Below are 21,116 nucleotides of genomic sequence, written 5' to 3'. Positions count from 1 at the left end.
CCCTAAAGAGGGCTTTGAAAGACTCATGTGATAGGACACTTGGTAATCCTAAGGAGGGCTTCAGAGGCATGAACCTCATGTAGTGACTAGGAGGTCACTGTGAAAATTCCCAGGTGAAGAAAGTAAAGGTGGTTGTTGCCACATTTCAAAACTCAAGCAAGTTTCATGTTCCCCTGACAGGGACCATGGTCATCTGGATACAGCCTCAAACAAAAAGACCAGTGGGCAAAGAAACAAATAATCCCAAGCCTCGAGACTAGATCCGTGAGCTGATCCTTCTTGACTGACCAACTTGACGTGACTGATTTGGAGGTTTTGTTTTGGGGAATTTTTAATGATTTTTTTTGGGGCATTTGAGCTTGGATTGTAATGGTCTGGGTTTTTTTCCCCACATATGCCATATAATAATCTGTTGTTTGTATGGAGTTGCCATTAAGGCTTGTGCTCAGGTTTTAAATTAATTCTATTATTGTTCATTTATTAATAAATTTTGTTTTAAAATTAACCCATTCGTTTATGCATCTCTCAATTGCTGCTGGGGAGCGTAACACCTTCATCAAGGTAGCTCCATAACTTATCTTACTGAAGGGATCAAGCACAAAACTTGGTTATGTATCTTTCCTACATAAAGCATTATTTAATCAGCTGAGTTTCTCCAGACTTTCATGTTTTACTTTTGACAATAAACTTAACTTACAAATTAGCATATGGGCAATTTTATTAGACTGAGAAGTGACAAATAGTGGCAGGTAAAATCAAATATAATCCAAGAATATAAAAGAGCAGGAGAATATGTGAAGATAAGAACCAAATGTGGAAATGGAGAATTTGGATAGTTCTAATAATGAAAGATGGAGGCACAGTAAATGTTCTTGTTAAGGAGAAAGTGTGGGTAATATTGGATGGGATAATCATAGCAAAAGACGTGTTACTAAGGCATTTAATGCTTTGTAAAAGATTAATTGCAGGTCTGTATGAAATATATCTCATGCTATTAAGAGAAGTGCTCCCACAAACAATTTGCAATCATCCCAGTCTACAAGAATAGTGGAATGGAGGTCATCTAATGTTGTCATATTGTTTAAAATAGAAGAGAAGAAATTTTGGATAGTTGGTTTAAGTTCAGCAGCAGGCAACTTATAGAAATCAATTTTGAGAGACAATATAGAATGCTCATTTACAAAGCATAAATTATTCAAGACTGTCAGCATGAATTTGTTAAACAAAGCTCATATTTACCTAATCTTGATAGAATTTTTTCAAGATAAACAGAAAGTCAATGAGGATAGCGCATATGTAGTCTACATGGATTTCAGCAAGGAATCCCAAGCTCAAGATAGAATTCTTTATTTTGAATAGAAATTCAGAAATATATAGCATTGTATCAAACTGGTTTAGCAGGCATTCAGTAGTTGAGTGGCATTTCAGCATTGTATCTAGAATCATATACTAGATGTACATATGCAGGTTAATCAATAAGTACAATACATATGCTAACATTTTTTGGTTTTACAAAATCTAATTTTGTATTTGTTTTCAGAATACATTTGCCCTTCTTCAAAACATAAAAGTTTAATGTCATTTTTTACTTAAATAATCAACTTGTTGAGAGATGATGGCTAACTAAATGATTTTAGTTCCACATACCTAGATGGGTCTGCTCCCTTGAAATAAGCATTAACTGATTCGGTAAATGCAGTTGCAACTGGTAAGGAATCTTGTGTCCCAAGACTGAGAGGGCTGGGCCCACGAGAAGTACCTAGTAAATGAACAAAGGAAAATAAATAACAATAGTATATTTATTTAATTTATTTATCATTCTTTTTGTTACTTTAATTCAATGAAATTCACGAAATCCGTTACAATATTTAAAAAATCAGGTAAAAAAATCATTTTAAAATGATTAGGCGGGGGGGGGGGGGAAGGTGGGCATGACAAGATGGCGTAGAGTCTAGACATGCAATCTCGACCTCTCTGGCCAGACTTTTAAATACCCATTTTTTAACCCTTTGTTTCCAAGTTTAAACTTTTTAAATTTTAGTTTAAAGTATTAAGGAATTATTATGGCCACTAATGGTAAAAAGACTAAATCTCAAGTCGAAAAAAAGATACATTTTCAAAGTGTTGAAGACTTGGGGCCTATATGACTTGAAACAGCCCCAGGCTCAATTTCTTCATTGCCTAAATCCCAAAGATCGCCTGTGGAGGCTGAAAAGGAAATGCATCAGGCAGCATTTCAATCTGAAGAAATCGTTTTTTTTCGCGAATTGATGAGAAAACAACAAGATGCCGGGGGAGACCAGTGGCAACTCCCCGAAGAAGTCGGGATGCCGTCGCTGGATGTCCAGACCCGCAGTAAAACTTTTAAAATGCCTTTTGTTGAATTGCAGCAGGAGCTGCAGTTACCTTGTTCTGCCAGCATGTCAGAGAGAGCAGAGCTGAGATTTACCGAATCACAGTGTATGCAAATGATTGCAGTTATTCAAGCTGTTATAAAACCTGGAATGGATTTGTTGACATCTCAAATGAATGAAATGGTTCAAATGAATGCTGGTATAAGTTCAGAATTAAATATGGTTAAGACACGTGTGGATGGATCTTATGAAGAATTTAAAAAATTTCAGACTGCTTTTTTGGACACAGAAAAAGTGTTGAAGGTGGAAAAATCAGTCATAGAGTTAGGAGATCGTGAGAAGGAGCTAGAAAGAAAAAATAGATTATTTGGAAAATCAAAGCAGAAAGAATAATGCGAAAAATTTTTGGTTTGCCAGAAGGTATAGAAGGACAAGATCCTCTTTGTTTTTTTAAAGACTGGATTCTGCAAATATTAGGGCAAGAATTTTTCTCTGGGGGATTGACCCTGGAAAGAGCCCATAGAGCACACATGTCAAACTCTGGCCCGTGGGCCAAATCTGGCCCGCGATATAATTATATTTGGCCCGCAAGATATTAAATATATATTAGAGTTGGCCCGCTGGCTGCCGCGCCAGTATAGCGCATGCACACTGAAGGTGAAAATGAAGACGCCAGAGGTGTGGAGGGATCTCAGAGTCCTGAATCCCGGGGATCGGAGCGCCGCACTCAGCCCGCCCGGCTCCCGGACACACAGACGCGGCTGGAGTTGGGGACCATCCTCGCTGGGTCTGCGCTTCAGCGGCGACGCCAGACCGAACGAACGTGCGCAGCGGACCCTGCCTCCCGCTCCTTTTGTTGGAGACGAGCCTGGCGCCGTGAGATCGCAGTTTAATCCCTCTCCAACCATGGGAGGGGGGTGGGAGCAACGCGCTCTTCTCAGCCAATTCCTCCACCGCCCCGGACGCCGACGTTTCAACGGGGGGTTCGGGTGCCTTCGTCAGGCAACCGACCTGTTGGTCCAAGACAAGGGGAGAGCATACAAACTCCACACAGACAGCACCTGAACTCGGGTGAACGTGGAGTTGCGACCCCACATTCCACATCAGGACTGTGTGTAAGATTGGGAGCAGTGAGACGGAAGCTTATTTTGTTCCTGTGATTTAAGCCTTTCTTGGGGTGGGGTGGGGGGGTCCTTCTCTGACCACTTGCCTAACAATTAACCTAATCAGATGTGGAGTTACCACAATACAACAGTTCTCAACCTTTTTCTTTCCACTCGCGTCCCTGTGCCATTGGTGCTCTGTGATTAGTAAGGGATTGCTTAAGGTGGTCTGTGGGTGGGAAGAAAAAGTTTGAAGACCACTGCTTTAATCATCCCTCATTGACTCGTCATGTGCACGGTTTCAGAACGCTAAAGGAAATGGGCCAATGACAATTTTTCTCAAGCAAAATATTTCAATAACAATTGGGTCTAGAGCAGTGATTCTCACCCTTCCCACTCACATCCCACCTTAAACAATCCCTTACTAATTACAGAGTTCCGATGGCATAGGGCACACATGTCAAACTCTGGCCCGCAGGCCAAATTTGGCCCGCGATATAATTATATTTGGCCCGCAAGATCATTTCAAAAATGTATTAGAGGTGGCCCGCTGGCCGCCGCGCCAGTATAGTGCTTGCACAGTAATAGAACAAATCCCAGAATGCATTGGCGTCAGCCTGCTAATCGCCCCCACCTCCTCTGTTTACGTTTCAGGGTCTCACCGTGAACTCTGGTTTTGGGGCCTGGCCGGTGTCAGGGGAAGCCAAGGCCGCTTCCCAGCGCCCGGAACCGGAGGCCTTGAGCCTGACCTCGCCAGGACCGTTGCCCACTCCCCCTCCCTGCCGCAGGCCGATCCGCGACTCACGGTGACGGGGCCGCTGATCCACCGAGATGCCGCCCTGCAGCGAGAGCCGATGCCCCCGCACTGTCGTTGTCCAACCCGATCGCCCGCAAACCCCGCCCTCCCACACACAGGCCTGAGTAAGTATTATGAACTTTAATCTCAGGATAAAACAATCTTCCAATAGTTTCATGTCACAGTGATAAATATATTCCTGGTTAAAAATGGTCCTGCACCTGGATACAAGCTCATTAGGCATAAAATTTGAAAAGTGTGTAAATCAAAGGAAAAAGGGCATGGCAAATAACCGTGCTAGAATTCATGCCCACAATCAGTCACCCATTTGATTGTTTCAGGAATCATGTTATTCTCCCACATTCTCAATAGCCCTCAGATTTTACTATTCAACAGCACACTAGCAACATTTGACAAATCCTCTATAGAGAAATATTATTTATTGAATATTTTATTTCTCATTTGTTAATGCTTCTGGAAAGAGTTTATCCAAAACTATTATTAAACATTTATTTTAACATTACATATGTTGAAAGAAGAGAAAACATGCAGATGTTGTTGAAAATTTTCAATAAATATTTAGTTCGGCCCTCGACTTAGTCCAAGTTTTTAATTTTGGCCCTCCGTGAATTTGAGTTTGACACCCCTGCCATAGAGCTTTAAGAAGAATATCTTCAGCTGGTCAACCCCCGAGACCGGTAATAATTCGATGTCTGAGTTATTTGGATAGAGAAGCAATACTTCGACGTGCACATCAAAATGCGAGAAAACGTCAAACCCCATTATTGATTCAGAATAGTAGAGTCTTTTTTTATCCTGATCTGAGTCAAGATGTCATTCGACGTCGATTTAATCCAGTTAAAGAAGTCTTGTGGCGTAAAGGTTATAAGTCTACTTTTCGTTACCCTGCAGTGTTGAAGGTCTTTTACGGAGACTATCAATTTCAGTTTTTTGAAATCGATTGTGAAGCAATGATTTTTGCTGACTCATTGCCAGATATAAGAAGACAACGACGTAGTCCACCATTATTTCCTAAAGAAAAATCTGGTTGTTCTGGAAACGGAAGAAATGGCAGAAATGGGAAAAACGGGAATGGAAAGAGTCTACATCCTTCTGAAATGGGATCTTCAAGATTGGAATCTTTTGGATGAAAAGGAGAATTTTCTTATTCTATTTTTTCTTTTGTTCTTATGATATTTTGATCTTATTGATTGTTTGCCTGGAGAGGGAGAGATTTGCACAAAGTTCTTTATTAGTCATCAGCCACTGGTGGGTGACCCACACCCAATTTTTGTTTAGGGGATTACTACCTTTTGGTAGTTTTTTTTGGGGGGGGATTTTTTTTAATTGTTTTTTTTTTAATTTTTATTTTACTTTTTTTTGTTTTTAATTTGTGATTTTTTTTATTGGAGGGCCTATATAAGTTGATTTGTGTTTTTATATAAAGATATGATTGGTATTTAGTAATAATAGTAGATATGTCAATGTTGAGGTTTGCTATTTTTAATGTTCAAGGATTAAATAGTACGATTAAACGTAAGCAAGTCTTGGCGTATATTAAGAAAATGAAAATTGATATTGCCTTTTTAATCATTTAATGAAGTTATGGATAAAAAAAATAAAATGATAGGTTCTCGGGGTAAATTATTGGCTTTGACTCCGTCGTATAATAATCAACATTTCTTTTTCAATACATAATCAAAGTTTATTGCATTGGAGATTTAAAGGCGTGAAAAATTTGGGAGATTGTTTTAAAGAGGGTACGTTTTTATCTTTTAATTAGATGAGGGAAGATTTTGGTATTGATAAGAATTCTTTATTTCGATCTTTGGTATGTTTGATAAAGATATGATTTTACCTAAAATGACTAAATTAGAGATTTCTCTTATGAAGGTACCAGAGAAGGGTTATATTTCATTTATTTATCAAATATTACAGGATGGTATGGATAAAAAGGGTTGGGATAGATCTAAAATTAAATGGGAAGCAGATATTGGTTTTACTTTTACTGAAGAGGATTGGTTAGATATTTGTTATGATAGTGTAACTAGTTTACCTATCTCGGCTGCACCATTTCATCAGATGCAAGGATCGACAATGAGATAGACAACAGACTCGCCAAGGCAAATAGCGCCTTTGGAAGACTACACAAAAGAGTCTGGAAAAACAACCAACTGAAAAACCTCACAAAGATAAGCGTATACAGAGCCGTTGTCATACCCACACTCCTGTTCGGCTCCGAATCATGGGTCCTCTACCGGCACCACCTACGGCTCCTAGAACGCTTCCACCAGCGTTGTCTCCGCTCCATCCTCAACATCCATTGGAGCGCTCACACCCCTAACGTCGAGGTACTCGAGATGGCAGAGGTCGACAGCATCGAGTCCACGCTGCTGAAGATCCAGCTGCGCTGGATGGGTCACGTATCCAGAATGGAGGACCATCGCCTTCCCAAGATCGTATTATATGGCGAGCTCTCCACTGGCCACCGTGACAGAGGTGCACCAAAGAAAAGGTACAAGGACTGCCTAAAGAAATCTCTTGGTGCCTGCCACATTGACCACCGCCAGTGGGCTGATAACGCCTCAAACCGTGCATCTTGGCGCCTCACAGTTTGGCGGGCAGCAGCCTCCTTTGAAGAAGACCGCAGAGCCCACCTCACTGTCAAAAGGCAAAGGAGGAAAAACCCAACACCCAACCCCAACCAACCAATTTTCCCTTGCAACCGCTGCAATCGTGTCTGCCTGTCCCGCATCGGACTGGTCAGCCACAAACGAGCCTGCAGCTGACGTGGACTTTTTACCCCCTCCATAAATCTTCGTCCGCGAAGCCAAGCCAAAGAAAGAAGTAACTAGATTGATAAATGCACGTTATGCAATGATTAATTACAATTTTGTACATCAATTATATTTGACACCTGAAAAATTTAAAAAAATATGGTTTTAATGAATCAGATTTGTGTTTTAGATGTGGTGATATGGTTGGAACTTTTTTTCATGCTGATTGGTCATGCATACATATACAATCTTTTTGGAAGAAAATTCAATCTTTTTAGAATATCTGTATAAGATTAAAATAGTTTTAGATCTAACAGTATTTTTATTGGGTAGTTTGTAACCTCTGAAAGGCTTGGGATTAGACAAGTTTCAGCTTGCTTTTGTATATTTAGCTTTATCCAAGTGAAAAAAATGTATTGCTAGTACGTGGAAAGATACAAATATGACTGATATTAATAGATGGCATAATGAGATGAAATATTGTTTAATAATGGAAAAATTAGATATGTTTCGCATGATCATTATAATTTTTTTATTAATAAGTGGCTGTTATACTGGGAATATTTACATTTCAATTTATATTGATTAGATTTTAATATGTATATTTAACTTTTTTTAATATATATTTTTTTCTTTTTTTATGGCTCTCCTTAGGAGAGTTGGCTGAAGGGGGGGGATTTTTTTTCTTTCTTTTTTTTCTCTCTCTCTCTCTATATATATATATATATATCTATAAATGTTCATGTTCATGTTTAATTGCTGTATATGTCATATATTATTTGTTTTTTGAACAAATAAATAAAGTTCAAAAAAAATGATTAGGCATCCAATTTTGATGATCAAAAATAACCTAGACATAAGACTGAAAAGTTTGCAAAGTGAAATGTAAGATAATTTTCTTTTATCAACAGTTTAAACTATTGCTGTTAAGCAAATACTTTCTAGCATTTTCCTAAAACTACTCACTAATTGTGTTTAGTTTAAAATAAGGATGATTTTTGTGAAGTTGTCATATCAAATCAATCTTAATAACTGTTGGAAATGTAATGATAAAATATACTACCAAATTGCTAAAATTACTGTTGTTCTATGAAGAGTATCCTGCAGTTTCAAAATGGTTAAATAGTAACTATTCAAATGAAATTAAAAATAAAGAACAGAATTTATTTTATGAGTCCATTACTGATCTACTGTTTAAAAACTTAAAAATTAGACAAACATTTTAAAACATGTATATCTCAATGCACATCTCTTTCTCGATATGCAATCTCAATAAAAATTCTAAAAGCTAATACAATTACAGCCTGCAAGAGTACTGTTGACGAAGAGTAAAATACTGAAGGTATTTTAAATACTGATTAAAGTTTTTCCTCTGATATCCAGAATACAAACTTGATTAAACAAAAAAAACATAAACAATCCAAAACGCTGAAATTGCGGAAAAGATGGTAAATAAAAATGCTGGGATTACTTACCAAAAATGTATTTTTATGTATCTTAATTTAAAAAATCTACCGGCACCACCTACGGCTCCTAGAACGCTTCCACCAGCGTTGTCTCCGCTCCATCCTCAACATCCATTGGAGCGCTTACACCCTAACGTCGAAGTACTCGAGATGGCAGAGGTCGACAGCATCGAGTCCACGCTGCTGAAGATCCAGCTGCGCTGGATGGGTCACGTCTCCAGAATGGAGGACCATCGCCTTCCCAAGATCGTGTTATATGGCGAGCTCTCCACTGGCCACCGTGACAGAGGTGCACCAAAGAAAAGGTACAAGGACTGCCTAAAGAAATCTCTTGGTGCCTGCCACATTGACCACCGCCAGTGGGCTGATAACGCCTCAAACCGTGCATCTTGGCGCCTCACAGTTTGGCGGGCAGCAACCTCCTTTGAAGAAGACCGCAGAGCCCACCTCACTGACAAAAGGCAAAGGAGGAAAAACCCAACACCCAACCCCAACCAACAAATTTTCCCTTGCAACCGCTGCAATCGTGTCTGCCTGTCCCGCATCGGACTTGTCAGCCACAAACGAGCCTGCAGCTGACGTGGACTTTTTACCCCCTCCATAAATCTTCGTCCGCGAAGCCAAGCCAAAGAATTAAAAAAATAACTGACCTGAAACATCAACAATTTCATTCTCCACAAATGCTGTCTAACCTACTATTTCCAGCATTTTCTGTTTAGGTTAATATATCCTTGGCTATCAACTTAGAGTGGAATTCAAAAATAATATTTTTAAGACTACACAGAATTCATTTTAATATATTTTAGTTAAATGCTCACAACATGCTTAAAGAAATTCTGCATTTCTTTCCAAATGTTAAATCCTTAATATAACAAAAAATCATTCTTAATATATTATTCTAATCAGTATTCAAGGACCATTTTTAAATGATTATTTTGTCACTTTTTCTAATCAATTTTAGGACAGAAAAATAATCCAGGAATCAGATCATTTTAATTTAGACACTAAACAGAAAGTAAACTGCAACTCAGTAACGTTTTCAGAAATATTCACACAAGCCAAAGCCTTTCTATTGACAGCAAGACACAAGTCAGGAGCGCAATTAAATATCACCAATCTCCAGTCATTCCCTATACTATCAGCTCACAGTGGCTGCTGTGTGACCCATCTAAAAAATGAACTGCATTTACTTGTCTCGACTGATACAACACCTCCACCATCATGAAGGAAAGGACAGCAGATCAGGGTGGGCCCTTCTCCAACTCGCACACTATCCTTATTTAGAAATATCACTCCTATCCTTCAGCATTCCTACGTCTAAATCTTGATATTCCCTATCCAATGGTAGGAAAACTTTCACCAGAAGACTCCAGTACTTTAATGCGGCAACTCAAGGGTGATTAGATTTGGGAAATATACAGTGACCTTGCCCAGATGTTGAAGATGAATGAAAAAAATCTTAAATTTCCCCAAGTTAAATAGGGAAGTCTGCAGATGCTGTAATGGTAGTGCAATCCATAAAACTGCTGGGGAAACAGGTAACACACCATCCATAGGAAGCAAAGGTTGAAAAAAAATTGCCCCAATGTAGATTGGGAATAGAGAAACAAAAAACTGCAGATGCAGTTATCTTGAGCATCAATAAACTGTTAGAAAAACTCTGAGGTTCCGTCAGAATCCATAGGTATAAGTGATGAGTCAACATTTTGGGTCCTGATAAATGGTCCTAACCCAAGGTGTTAACTGACCATTTCTACCCATGGATGCCTTTTGGTCTACTGATATCCTCCAGCTATTCATTTATTGGAATAATGTTAGAGTGAAGAACAAAGAGGGAGTTGGGAAATTCTGAAATTCATTTGGAACTTCCTTGATCAGGTGTTTTTTTTTCCAGCACAAAAGGAAGGACGCATTGCTGAATCTGGTTCTGAGAATGAAATTACAAAAAGAGTCCTCACAACAAAACATAATTTTTAAAAAATCCAAAAGTGGTTCAAGTCCTTCAAGTACTGTACCTGCAGGTGTCTCACTGCGTTTCTCAAATGAAGGAAGTTTTCCAATGAATACATCACAATCTAATACGATAAACAGATAAAGTCCATAAGACAATGAGCAGATATTAAAGCAAACTTCACATGCAGCAAAAACCCAAAGCCATTTAATGGTGTAAAATACAAATGATAAGTTTAAAGAACAATAAAACCAAGCATCTTTTTCTCAATGCTAAGAAAACTTGTAACTCCTGCACACTAGGATTTTCTTCCCTGATTTAAGCTCATGTGTTTTTCTGCAGATTTCTTGCAGACTGAAGATGCAATTGATCTGCTGTCGTTACTTCACTGCAACTGAATTGGTGGGATTTACCGTATCTATGCAATACATGAAGTTTTTAATATTTAACAGAGAAACATGGTAACAGGCCCTTCTGGCCCATGGGCCCACATCAGCCATATACACCCATGTGACCAACTCATCTACTAATCCCATACATTTTTTTGGAACATGGAGGAAAGCCGAAAAGCCAATGTAAATTGAATTTACCACTTATATTAAATTCAGTCCAAAAATCCAAATGTATGGAAGACATGTGTTTGATAGTTTTATGAGATAAAGTATGCCAGTCAAAAAAAACAATTGCAATTTTGGACAATTAATTCTATCATTTTGGTATACAAACAAAACAAATATTATTTTGTCATGAATTACAAAAGCACCATTATTAAAATGCTGTGCAGCATATGAGCTAATAGTTTCAATCTACTAAATTTCTGAAGCACCCATCCAATTACAAGGATTTGTTTACATTATAAAAGCTGATTTAAGAGCCAAATCCAAGATAGCAATAAGATCAAAATGCTTAAAGTTTCCATTAATAATTATTTTAATGCAATTAAAATCAAAATTTAGCAGCGAATGTATTAAAAAGTCCACAAGGTGCCAAGCTGAAGCTGCAGTACTGTTCCCAAATGTGTATTAAACAGCAAAATAAGCAATAAATACCTAGTATAGATAGCTGTGAATATTGTTGTACATTTAAACAGGTAACAGAAAGAGGAGGCCACAACACCATTCACATCCAGCATATCAGCTAAACCCACCCAGAGGGTGCCAAAGACACAGCCGAGCGTCTGCAAAAGTTTTTGATCAGAAACGTGAAATATATGACATATCTCACTTCTTTTTTTTTTTTTTTTAATTTTTTATTTTTCACACCATAAATCACAATAGCCATGATATACACTTTTTCTTTTCCACACATTTACAGTGACTTTTTCTCCCTCCCCCCTCCCTCCTCCCAAGCCACCCCCCCACCCCCCCCCCTCTCATCCATTTTAGGTATACAATCTAGGTTGCATTAATTCAGTTAGACAATGTTGTCATTCAACAAAAATACACCAGAAATTCTACTGAGTCCATTCTTTTCTTTTCTTCTCCTTCCATCAACTTAGGTAATGTTTGTTCCCGGTAGGTTTTCGCTATTGTATTTAATGTAAGGCTCCCATACTTGTTCGAATATTTCAATATTATTTCTTAAACTATATGTTATTTTTTCTAATGGAATACATTTATTCATTTCTATATACCATTGTTGTATTTTCAAATTATCTTCCAATTTCCAGGTTGACATAATACATTTTTTTGCTACGGCTAGGGCTATCTTGACAAATCTTTTTTGTGCATCTTCCAAGTCAATTCCAAATTCTTTATTTTTTATGTTACTTAGGAGAAAGATCTCTGGATTCTTTGGTATATTGTTTTCTGTTATTTTATTTAATATCTGATTGAGATCATCCCAAAATTTTTCTACTCTCTCACATGTCCAGATTGCATGAATTGTTGTTCCCCTTTCTTTTTTACATCGAAAACATCTATCAGATACTGTTGGGTCCCATTTATTTAACTTTTGCGGTGTAATGTATAGTCTGTGTAACCAATTATATTGTATCATACGCAGCCTCGTATTTATTGTATTTCTCATCGTTCCAGAGCATAACTTCTCCCATGTTTCCTTTTTTATCTTTATATTTAAATCTTGTTCCCATTTTTGTTTAGTTTTACCATTTGTTTCCTCATTCTCCTTTTCTTGCAGTTTAATATACATATTTGTTATAAATCTTTTGATTAACATTGTATCTGTAATCACATATTCAAGGTTACTTCCCTCTGGTAAACTCAAGTTGCTTCCTAATTTATCTTTCAAGTAGGATCTCAGTTGGTAATATGCCAGCGCTGTATCTCCAGTTATATTGTACTTATCTCTCATTTGTTCAAAGGATAAGAATCTACTTCCTGAAAAACAATTTTCTATTCTTTTAATCCCTTTTTTTTCCCATTTTCTAAAGGCAAGGTTGTCTATTGTAAAAGGGAGTAGCTTATTTTGCGTCAATATTAGTTTTGGTATTTGGTAATTTATTTTATTTCTTTCTACATGAATCTTCTTCCATATATTGAGGAGATGGTGTAATACTGGAGAAGTTCTATGTTGTACCAATTTTTCGTCCCATTTATATAATATGTGTTCAGGTATCTTTTCCCCTATTTTATCTAATTCTAGTCTCGTCCAGTCTGGTTTTTCCCTTGTTTGATAAAAATCTGATAGGTACCTTAATTGTGCGGCTCTATAATAATTTTTGAAGTTTGGCAATTGTAAGCCTCCTTGTTTATACCATTCTGTTAATTTATCTAGTGCTATCCTCGGTTTCCCCCCTCTCCATAAAAATCTCCTTATTATTTTCTTTAACTCTTTGAAGAATTTTTCTGTCAGTTGTATTGGCAATGCCTGAAATAAGTATAGTATCCTTGGAAAAATGTTCATTTTAATACAGTTTATCCTTCCTATCAGTGTTAGTGGTAGCTCTTTCCAATGCTCTAAATCGTCCTGTAATTTTTTCATTAGTGGATTGTAATTGAGTTTATATAATTGGCCTAGATTTTTGTTTATTTGCACACCTAGGTATCTTATTGCCTGCGTTTGCCATCTGAATGGGGATTCCTCCTTAAATTTTGAGAAATCCGCGTTATTCATAGGCATTGCTTCACTTTTATTTACGTTTATCTTGTATCCCGACACTTCTCCATATTCCTTCAATTTCTTATATAGTTCTTTTATTGATAGTTCTGGTTCTGTTAAGTACACTATCACATCATCCGCAAACAGACTGATTTTATATTCCCTGTCTTTTATTTTTATTCCTTTTATATTATTATCTCTTCTTATCGATTCTGCTAGTGGTTCTATAGCTAGCGCAAACAATAATGGTGATAGTGGGCATCCCTGCCGCGTTGACCTGCTTAAGTTAAATTGCTTTGATACATGTCCATTTACTGTCACTTTCGCTAATGGTCCCTTATATAATGCTTTAATCCAATTAATATACTTCTCCGGTAAACTGAATTTTTGCAATACTTTGAACAAGTAATTCCATTCTACTCTGTCGAAGGCCTTCTCTGCGTCTAAAGCAACTGCTACTGCCGGTGCTTTATTTCCTTCTACTGCATGAATTAAGTTAATAAATTTACAAATATTGTCTGTTGTGCGTCTTTTTTTGATAAATCCAGTTTGGTCTAAATTTACCATTTTCGGTACCTGTTCTGCTAATCTGTTCGCTAATAGTTTAGCTATTATCTTATAATCTGTGTTTAGCAGAGATATTGGTCTATATGACGCTGGTGAGAGTGGATCTTTCCCTTGTTTTAGTATCACTGTAATTATTGCTGTTTTACATGAATCTGGTAAGTTTTGTGTCTCATCAATCTGGTTGATTACATCCAGGAGGGGCGGTATTATTAGGTCTTTAAATGTTTTGTAGAATTCTATTGGGAGTCCATCCTCTCCTGGTGTCTTATTATTTGGTAAATTTTTTATTATCTCTTGTATTTCTACTGTTCCAAATGGTTCTGTTAATTTATTTTGTTCCTCTATTTGTAGTTTTGGTAGTTCAATTTTAGTCAAAAATTCATCTATTTTCCCTTCTTTCCCTTCGTTTTCGGTTCGGTATAATTGTTCATAGAATTCTCTGAAGTTTTCCTTAATTTCTTTTGGATTATATGTAATTTGTTTGTCTTTTTTCCTTGTTGCCAATACCATTTTCTTAGTTTGCTCTGTCTTAAGCTGCCATGCTAAGATTTTGTGTGTTTTTTCACCTAGTTCATAATATTTCTGTTTTGTCTTCATTATATTCTTCTCCACCTTATATGTTTGTAATGTTTCATATTTTATTTTTTTATCCGCCAATTCTCTTCTTTTGGTTGTATCTTCCTTTATTGCTAATTTTTTTTCTATGTTTATTATTTCCCTTTCCAACTGCTCTGTTTCCTGATTATAGTCCTTCTTCATCTTGGTTGCATAACTTATTATTTGCCCTCTAATGAATGCTTTCATTGCGTCCCATAGTATAAACTTATCTTCCACTGATTCCGTATTTACTTCAAAGTACATTTTTAATTGTTTTTCAATAAATTCTCTAAAATCCTGTCTTTTAAGTAGCATGGGGTTTAATCTCCATCTATACATTCTTGGAGGGATGTCCTCTAGCTCTATTGCCAATAACAGGGGTGAGTGGTCCGATAATAGTCTAGCTTTATATTCCGTTTTCCTAACTCTCCCTTGAATGTGGGCTGATAACAGGAATAGGTCTATCCTTGAGTATGTTTTATGTCTAGTCGAGTAGTATTTTCTTTTGGGTTTTGTTTCCTCCATATGTCCACAAGTTTCATTTCTTGCATTGATTTAATTATAAATTTGGTTACTTTGTTCTTCCTGTTAATTTTTTTCCCCGTTTTATCCATATTTGGATCCAAATTCAGATTGAAATCCCCTCCTATTAGTATGTTCCCTTGCGTATTAGCTACCTTCAAAAAGATATCTTGCATAAACTTTTGATCTTCTTCGTTAGGTGAATATATATTAAGTAGATTCCAAAGCTCTGAATATATCTGACATTTTATCATAACATATCTCCCTGCTGGATCTCTTATTTCCTCTTCTATTTTAAATGGCACATTTTTGCTAATTAATATAGCCACTCCTCTTGCTTTTGAATTATACGATGCTGCTGTTACATGTCCTACCCAATCTCTCTTTAATTTCTTGTGCTCCAATTCAGTTAAGTGTGTTTCTTGGACAAATGCTATATCTATTTTTCCCTTTTTCAGTAAATTTAGTAGTTTCTTCCTTTTAATTTGGTTATGTATTCCATTAATATTTAGAGTCATATAGTTCAGCGTAGCCATTTTATATTTTGTTTATCTTCTCTTTCCGTTTTTCCATCATTACCTTTCCTCCTTTTCCATTTCTGTTTTCTTATTTTCAACTCTTTACCAGACAACATTCCTACAACATCCAACATTTTCCTTATTCTCCTATTTCTATCTTCTTTATCCCCAATCTCCCCTTCCCCTCCTGAGTTGCCCTTTATCCCTTGTCGGACAACCACATCTCCCCTCTCCATTTGGATTTGCGAATCCACTCGCAAGCGTCAACTGATTTTGCAGTGACCGCTCTTTTCCCCCACCCAGCCCCCCCCAGAAAAGATTTCGCTTTTTATATGTCACAAAGGTCACTCTTTTAATTCCCTCCTTATTCTCTCTATTCCATTACCTTCCCTTATTAATTCTTGTCTATACTCTCTATGTTTTCCTCTAATTACAGATACTTTCACATATGCCCATTGTCTCTATTCACTCTTATACCTCTTTACCCGCATACATATCAATCGTGGTCATTTTTACCCTCCTTACCCGTCTTCATCCCTCAGTCTATTTTTGTCTTTACCCACATACATATCAATCGTGATAATTTTTGCTCTCATTACCCGTCTTCATCCCTCAGTCTAATTTTGTAATTGTTCTGCAAATTTTCGTGCTTCTTCTGGATCCGAGAATAGTCTGTTTTGTTGTCCTGGAATAAATATTTTCAATACCGCAGGATGCTTCAGTGTAAATTTATATCCTTTCTTCCATAAAATCGCTTTTGCTGTATTGAACTCTTTTCTCTTCTTTAGGAGTTCAAAGCTTATATCTGGATAAATGAAGATTTTTTGCCCTTTATACTCCAGTGGTTTGTTGCCCTCTCTTACTTTTTCCATTGTCTTCTCCAGTACCTTTTCTCTTGTAGTATATCTTAGGAATTTTACTACAATAGATCTTGGTTTTTGTTGTGGTTGTGGTTTAGGGGCCAATGCTCTATGTGCCCTTTCTATTTCCATTTCTTGCTGTAGTTCTGGACATCCTAGGGCCTTAGGGATCCATTCTTTTATAAACTCCCTCATATTCTTGCCTTCTTCATCTTCCTTAAGGCCCACTATCTTTATGTTATTTCTTCTGTTATAATTTTCCATTATATCTATTTTTTGGGCTAGTAATTCTTGTGTCTCTTTAGTTTTTTTATTAGATTCCTCCAATTTCTTTTTTAAGTCTTCTACCTCCATTTCTGCTGCTACTGCCCGTTCTTCCATCTTGTCCATTTTTTTCCCCATTTCTGTTAAGGTCATATCCATTTTATTTATTTTCTTTTCTGTGTTGTTTATTCTTCTTCTTAAATCATTGAATTCCTGTGTTTGCCATTCTTTAAATGACTCCATGTATCCTCTAACAAGAGCAAGTATATCCTTTACCTTGCCTTTCCCTTTATCTATTTCACTGTATTCTTCCTCTTCTTCTTCCTCTAGGTTGGCCATCTGTTGTTTCTTTGATGCCCTTTCCTCCTCTTCTTTCTTGTTTCCATTGTCTTCTGTGGTCTCTTCTTGCTGCAGGTGTTCTGCAGCTGTCGTTGCCGGCTGTGGAGATCGACTCCCCAGCTGGTCCCCCCTCCCGTCGGTGTGTTTTTTTGCATGCGCATCGCGCATGCGCGAGGCGTCGCGCATGCGCGGTTGCGCACTTTTACTCGGCTCTGTGAGCCATTGTTGTAGTTCTTTTTCTACCGACCTGAGGTAGTGGGGTCTTCTCTCCACAGCAGGCCTCTTCAGACAGGTAAGGCCTTCACCTTTTTCCTCCGTTGTCTTCTCTTCCTCTCTTCTTTCCGTTGATTTTGATTTTTCTCCTTTTGTCTCCATCTTCTTTCCACCTTTATACTCACTTTTCTTTAACTTGTATTTCTGTGCCTTTGTATTTTCTCTTGTTTTTCCCGACTTTTCTGGAGAGGGCTGGAGTTCACCGTCCGGCCACTACTCCATCACGTGTCTCCTCCCCCATATCTCACTTCTTGAGATCCTCGCCTTCATCGACAGCAAATTCAATCCCCAAGCTCTCAAGAAACAGTCACAAGCTCTAAATACAGCACAGACAATGGAACGAGATCTTCTTGCAGCTGAGGAGCTGGCCATGCACTAATACTAATTGGACCTCATATTATTAGTTATAATATGAGGACTTAATAGGAAAATAATATGAAAATTGACCTGCCCACAAAAGTAAGATTATCTAGAACTAGAGGTCAACCTTTCAAAAAATTAGGAACTGCTCATTTGAGATGTGTTTTTTTTCTCTGCGAGAGTCATGAATCTTTGTAATTCCCTTCCTGAATGGGTATTGAAGCAGAGAGTTTAAATATTTATACTTCAGAGATAGATAGATAGATCCTTGATAAACAAGGTGATGAAAGCTTACCAAGAGTAGATGGGAATCAGAAGATAATCAGATTAGCTATGATTTTAGAAGAAGGCATAACAGACTGGAGGAGCTGAATGATCTACTACTGCTCCTCATTTGTGTGTTTGTGTATGTAGTGCTTTGAAAGGCTGATGTTGAAGCATATCAGCTCCTGTCTTAGCGGTGACATGGATACGTTCCAGTTCATCTATCTTAGCAACAGGTCTACGACGGGTGTAATCTCACTGGCAAAGCCCTGGACGACATGGCCTGTTTCCGTGCTGTAAACGGTTATATGGTTAACACCTGGATGGTAAAGGTGCATTCATCAGGATGTTCACCACCCAGCATATGTTCTGTTCTCACTGTTGTCATCGGGAAAGAGGCATAGGTGCCACAAGACACAGGTTCTGGAACGGCTGCTACCCTTCCACCATCAGACTCCTCAACAACAAACTCAGTCAGGTACTCACTTAAGGACTCTTACTTGTGGACTTACTGATTTTTTAAAAAATTCTCTGTGTTGCAGTTTGTTTACATGCATTATCTTTTATATTTCTTTATTTGTTTACGTGTATATGCTGTGTAGTTTCTTTTCCATTACAAATAAGTGGTCATTCTGCCTCACCCACAGGAAAAAAGAATCTCAGGGTTGTATGTGATGTCATGTATGTACTCTGACAATAAATATGAAATTGGAAATTTAGTTAAATCATTTATTTCCATTCTTAATCAGCAACGTAGCCGTCGGAGGTATTTTTCACAACATCAAATGATACTCATCAATAACGATGCTGTGATTGAGTTTTGATTTAGCCAGAACCACCTGTCTCCAGACCTCATTATTGCCATGGTCTAAAATTGGTAAAATTCCAAAGATGAGAGTTAAATTTGAAAGTCTGTAGCCAGTGAGAGTGATGCCTTTGACATGCAGGCAACAATTGACCGAATAAGACTTTCCAGGTAAAAATATATTTATATGGGCATCAATAGGAAAACAATTCAATGGTTGGCTCTGAAGTCCATGAACCAAGGAAACCAAGAGAAGCAGGAATATCACCAAAAGCAGTCTCCCCGACATCAATGAAAACTATTTCTTCTCAAAAGCAAAAACAGAAATGTCGAGAGAACCAAGTCAAGCAGCATCTCTGGAAAGAGAAAGCAAGTCAATGACCTATTTGTCCTCAGAACTCAGTTTCTTCCCAGTAATAGTGACTTTACTTTATTCTGCATGGTTCTAAATACAATTTGGTTCTTGCTTTTATGAATTCAGATGATTTCTTATGATTGAAATATATGTTAAAGTTAAAAATTTCAACTGAACTCCAACATTTCAGGGACTTGATTTCTAAGAATTCATTTCCAGCTCAACCTAAATTAAAATTTAAGGTGATTTAAAAAAAAATCTGTTAACAAAGAGTTATTCAATGCTTAAATGAATTAACTCTACCCACTCAGCAACTTGAAACTTTTCTCATTCTCGTGAAGGATCCTTGACCAGAAATGTTAAATGTTTCTCCTTCCACAAATGCATCCTTAACCGTTGAGCAGTTCTGTTTTTAATTTCAAAACAATTAATTTGTCCCACGTGGCGGCGCTCTCTCGCATGCCAAACCGGCCCCGCGTGTAACGCCACGTGGCGGGGCAGCCATGTGAAGATGGCGCTGTCAGGGTTTCTTCCTGCCTCAATTCTCCTGCCCAGCGCACACCTGGGGCAGCGATTATGACATCATAATGCACGAGGTCAATGAGCTCACGCTGCCCTTAAAGGGGCACATGCTGAATTGAATAAAAACAGTCATTAACAACTTTCAATGTGGTGGCTGAATCTTTCTTGGCAGTGTCCAGCACTACATTGGTGACCCCGTTGAGCCCAGACATCTCTCTGGTCCCAAAAACATGGATCCGACAGAGATCAATGCCGTTGCCATCAAACTGCCCCCCTTCTGGACCTATCGCCTGTGATTGTGGTTTGGGCAGGTGGAGGCGCAGTTTCAATTGAGGAACATTTCATCAGACGCCACGATGTTCTACCACGTCGTGAGCGTGCTGGATGAAGAAACGGTAGCCAGGGTGGAGGATCTAATGCACAACCCACAGGCTGAGGGTAAATATCCTGCCCTCAAGAACCTGCTCCTTGGCTCTTTCGGGCTCTCCCCTCAGCAGAGGCTCTCTAGACTCCTGCACTTGGACAGGCTTGGGGACTGCATACCATCGGCCCTAATGGACGAGATGCTGGCGCTGGCGGAGGATCACAAACCTTGTTTCCTATTCCGTCAAATCTTCCTCGAGCAGATGCCCGAGGATATCCAACTACTCCTGGCGGATGAGGATTTCACGGATCCATGCCGAGTCGCAGCCCAAGTGGACACACTCTGGCGCTCCAAGAGGGAGAATGAAGCAGCCCTCAGTCAGGTTGCACGACCAAGAGCCAGCCGGCCGCAGCACTCCCCCAAGCACAAGCCAGAGGAGCACCATTCCACCTGGTGCTTTTACCATCAGCGCTGGGGAGCGCAAGCTCGTAAGTGTCGACAACCGTTTGACTACCAGGGGAAACAACCTGGCGTTTGAACGACGCCACAACACCGGACAGGTACCCGGTTCCACACATTCAAGACTTCTCAGCCAATCTCCACGGCGCGCAAGTCTTCTCCGAGGTTGATCTGGTGTGGGGGTATCGTCAGATCCCGGTCCACCCCAAGAACATCGGCAAGAAGGCGATCATCACCCCCTTTGAATTCTTGCATATGCCTTTTGGCCTCAAGAACATGGCCCAGACTTTTCAGTACCTCGTGGACGCAGTGGGTAGAGACTTGGACTTTGTATTTATCTACCTGGACGATATCCTTATTGCCAGCCGCAACCGTGAAGAGCACAAGGCCCACCTCTGTACCCTGTTTGCCCGACTGGCGGTGTTTGGCCTCACGGTCAACGTGGTCAAGTGCCAGTTCGGCAAGCGGACGCTGAAGTTCCTGGGGCACACCATCTCGGCAGCAGGTGCTAACCCGGCGCCACAGAAGATTGCAGCCATC

The 21,116-nt window shown here is 38.6% G+C and overlaps 1 protein-coding gene across 10 annotated transcripts in view; it reads right to left on the bottom strand.

Annotated features, from left to right (window-relative positions):
* Positions 1-21,116, bottom strand: part of fcho2 (FCH and mu domain containing endocytic adaptor 2) — a 241,038-nt gene that overhangs the window by 50,810 nt on the left and 169,112 nt on the right. For 7 of the 10 annotated variants that reach the window (XM_069937031.1, XM_069937035.1, XM_069937055.1 and 4 more), the window contains 2 exons: positions 10,512-10,571; positions 1,648-1,759 (listed from right to left, as the gene is read on the bottom strand). In XM_069937031.1, the coding sequence (XP_069793132.1) occupies positions 1,648-1,759; positions 10,512-10,571 (172 nt within the window). The remainder of the gene's footprint in view (positions 1-1,647; positions 1,760-10,511; positions 10,572-21,116) is intronic. The other 3 variants (XM_069937066.1, XM_069937095.1, XM_069937102.1) reach the window with 1 other exon arrangement.

This window comes from Narcine bancroftii, chromosome 1 (genome assembly GCF_036971445.1).
Source record: "Narcine bancroftii isolate sNarBan1 chromosome 1, sNarBan1.hap1, whole genome shotgun sequence".
Lineage (NCBI taxonomy): Eukaryota > Metazoa > Chordata > Chondrichthyes > Torpediniformes > Narcinidae > Narcine > Narcine bancroftii.
This window is presented reverse-complemented; position numbering and strand designations above follow the sequence as displayed.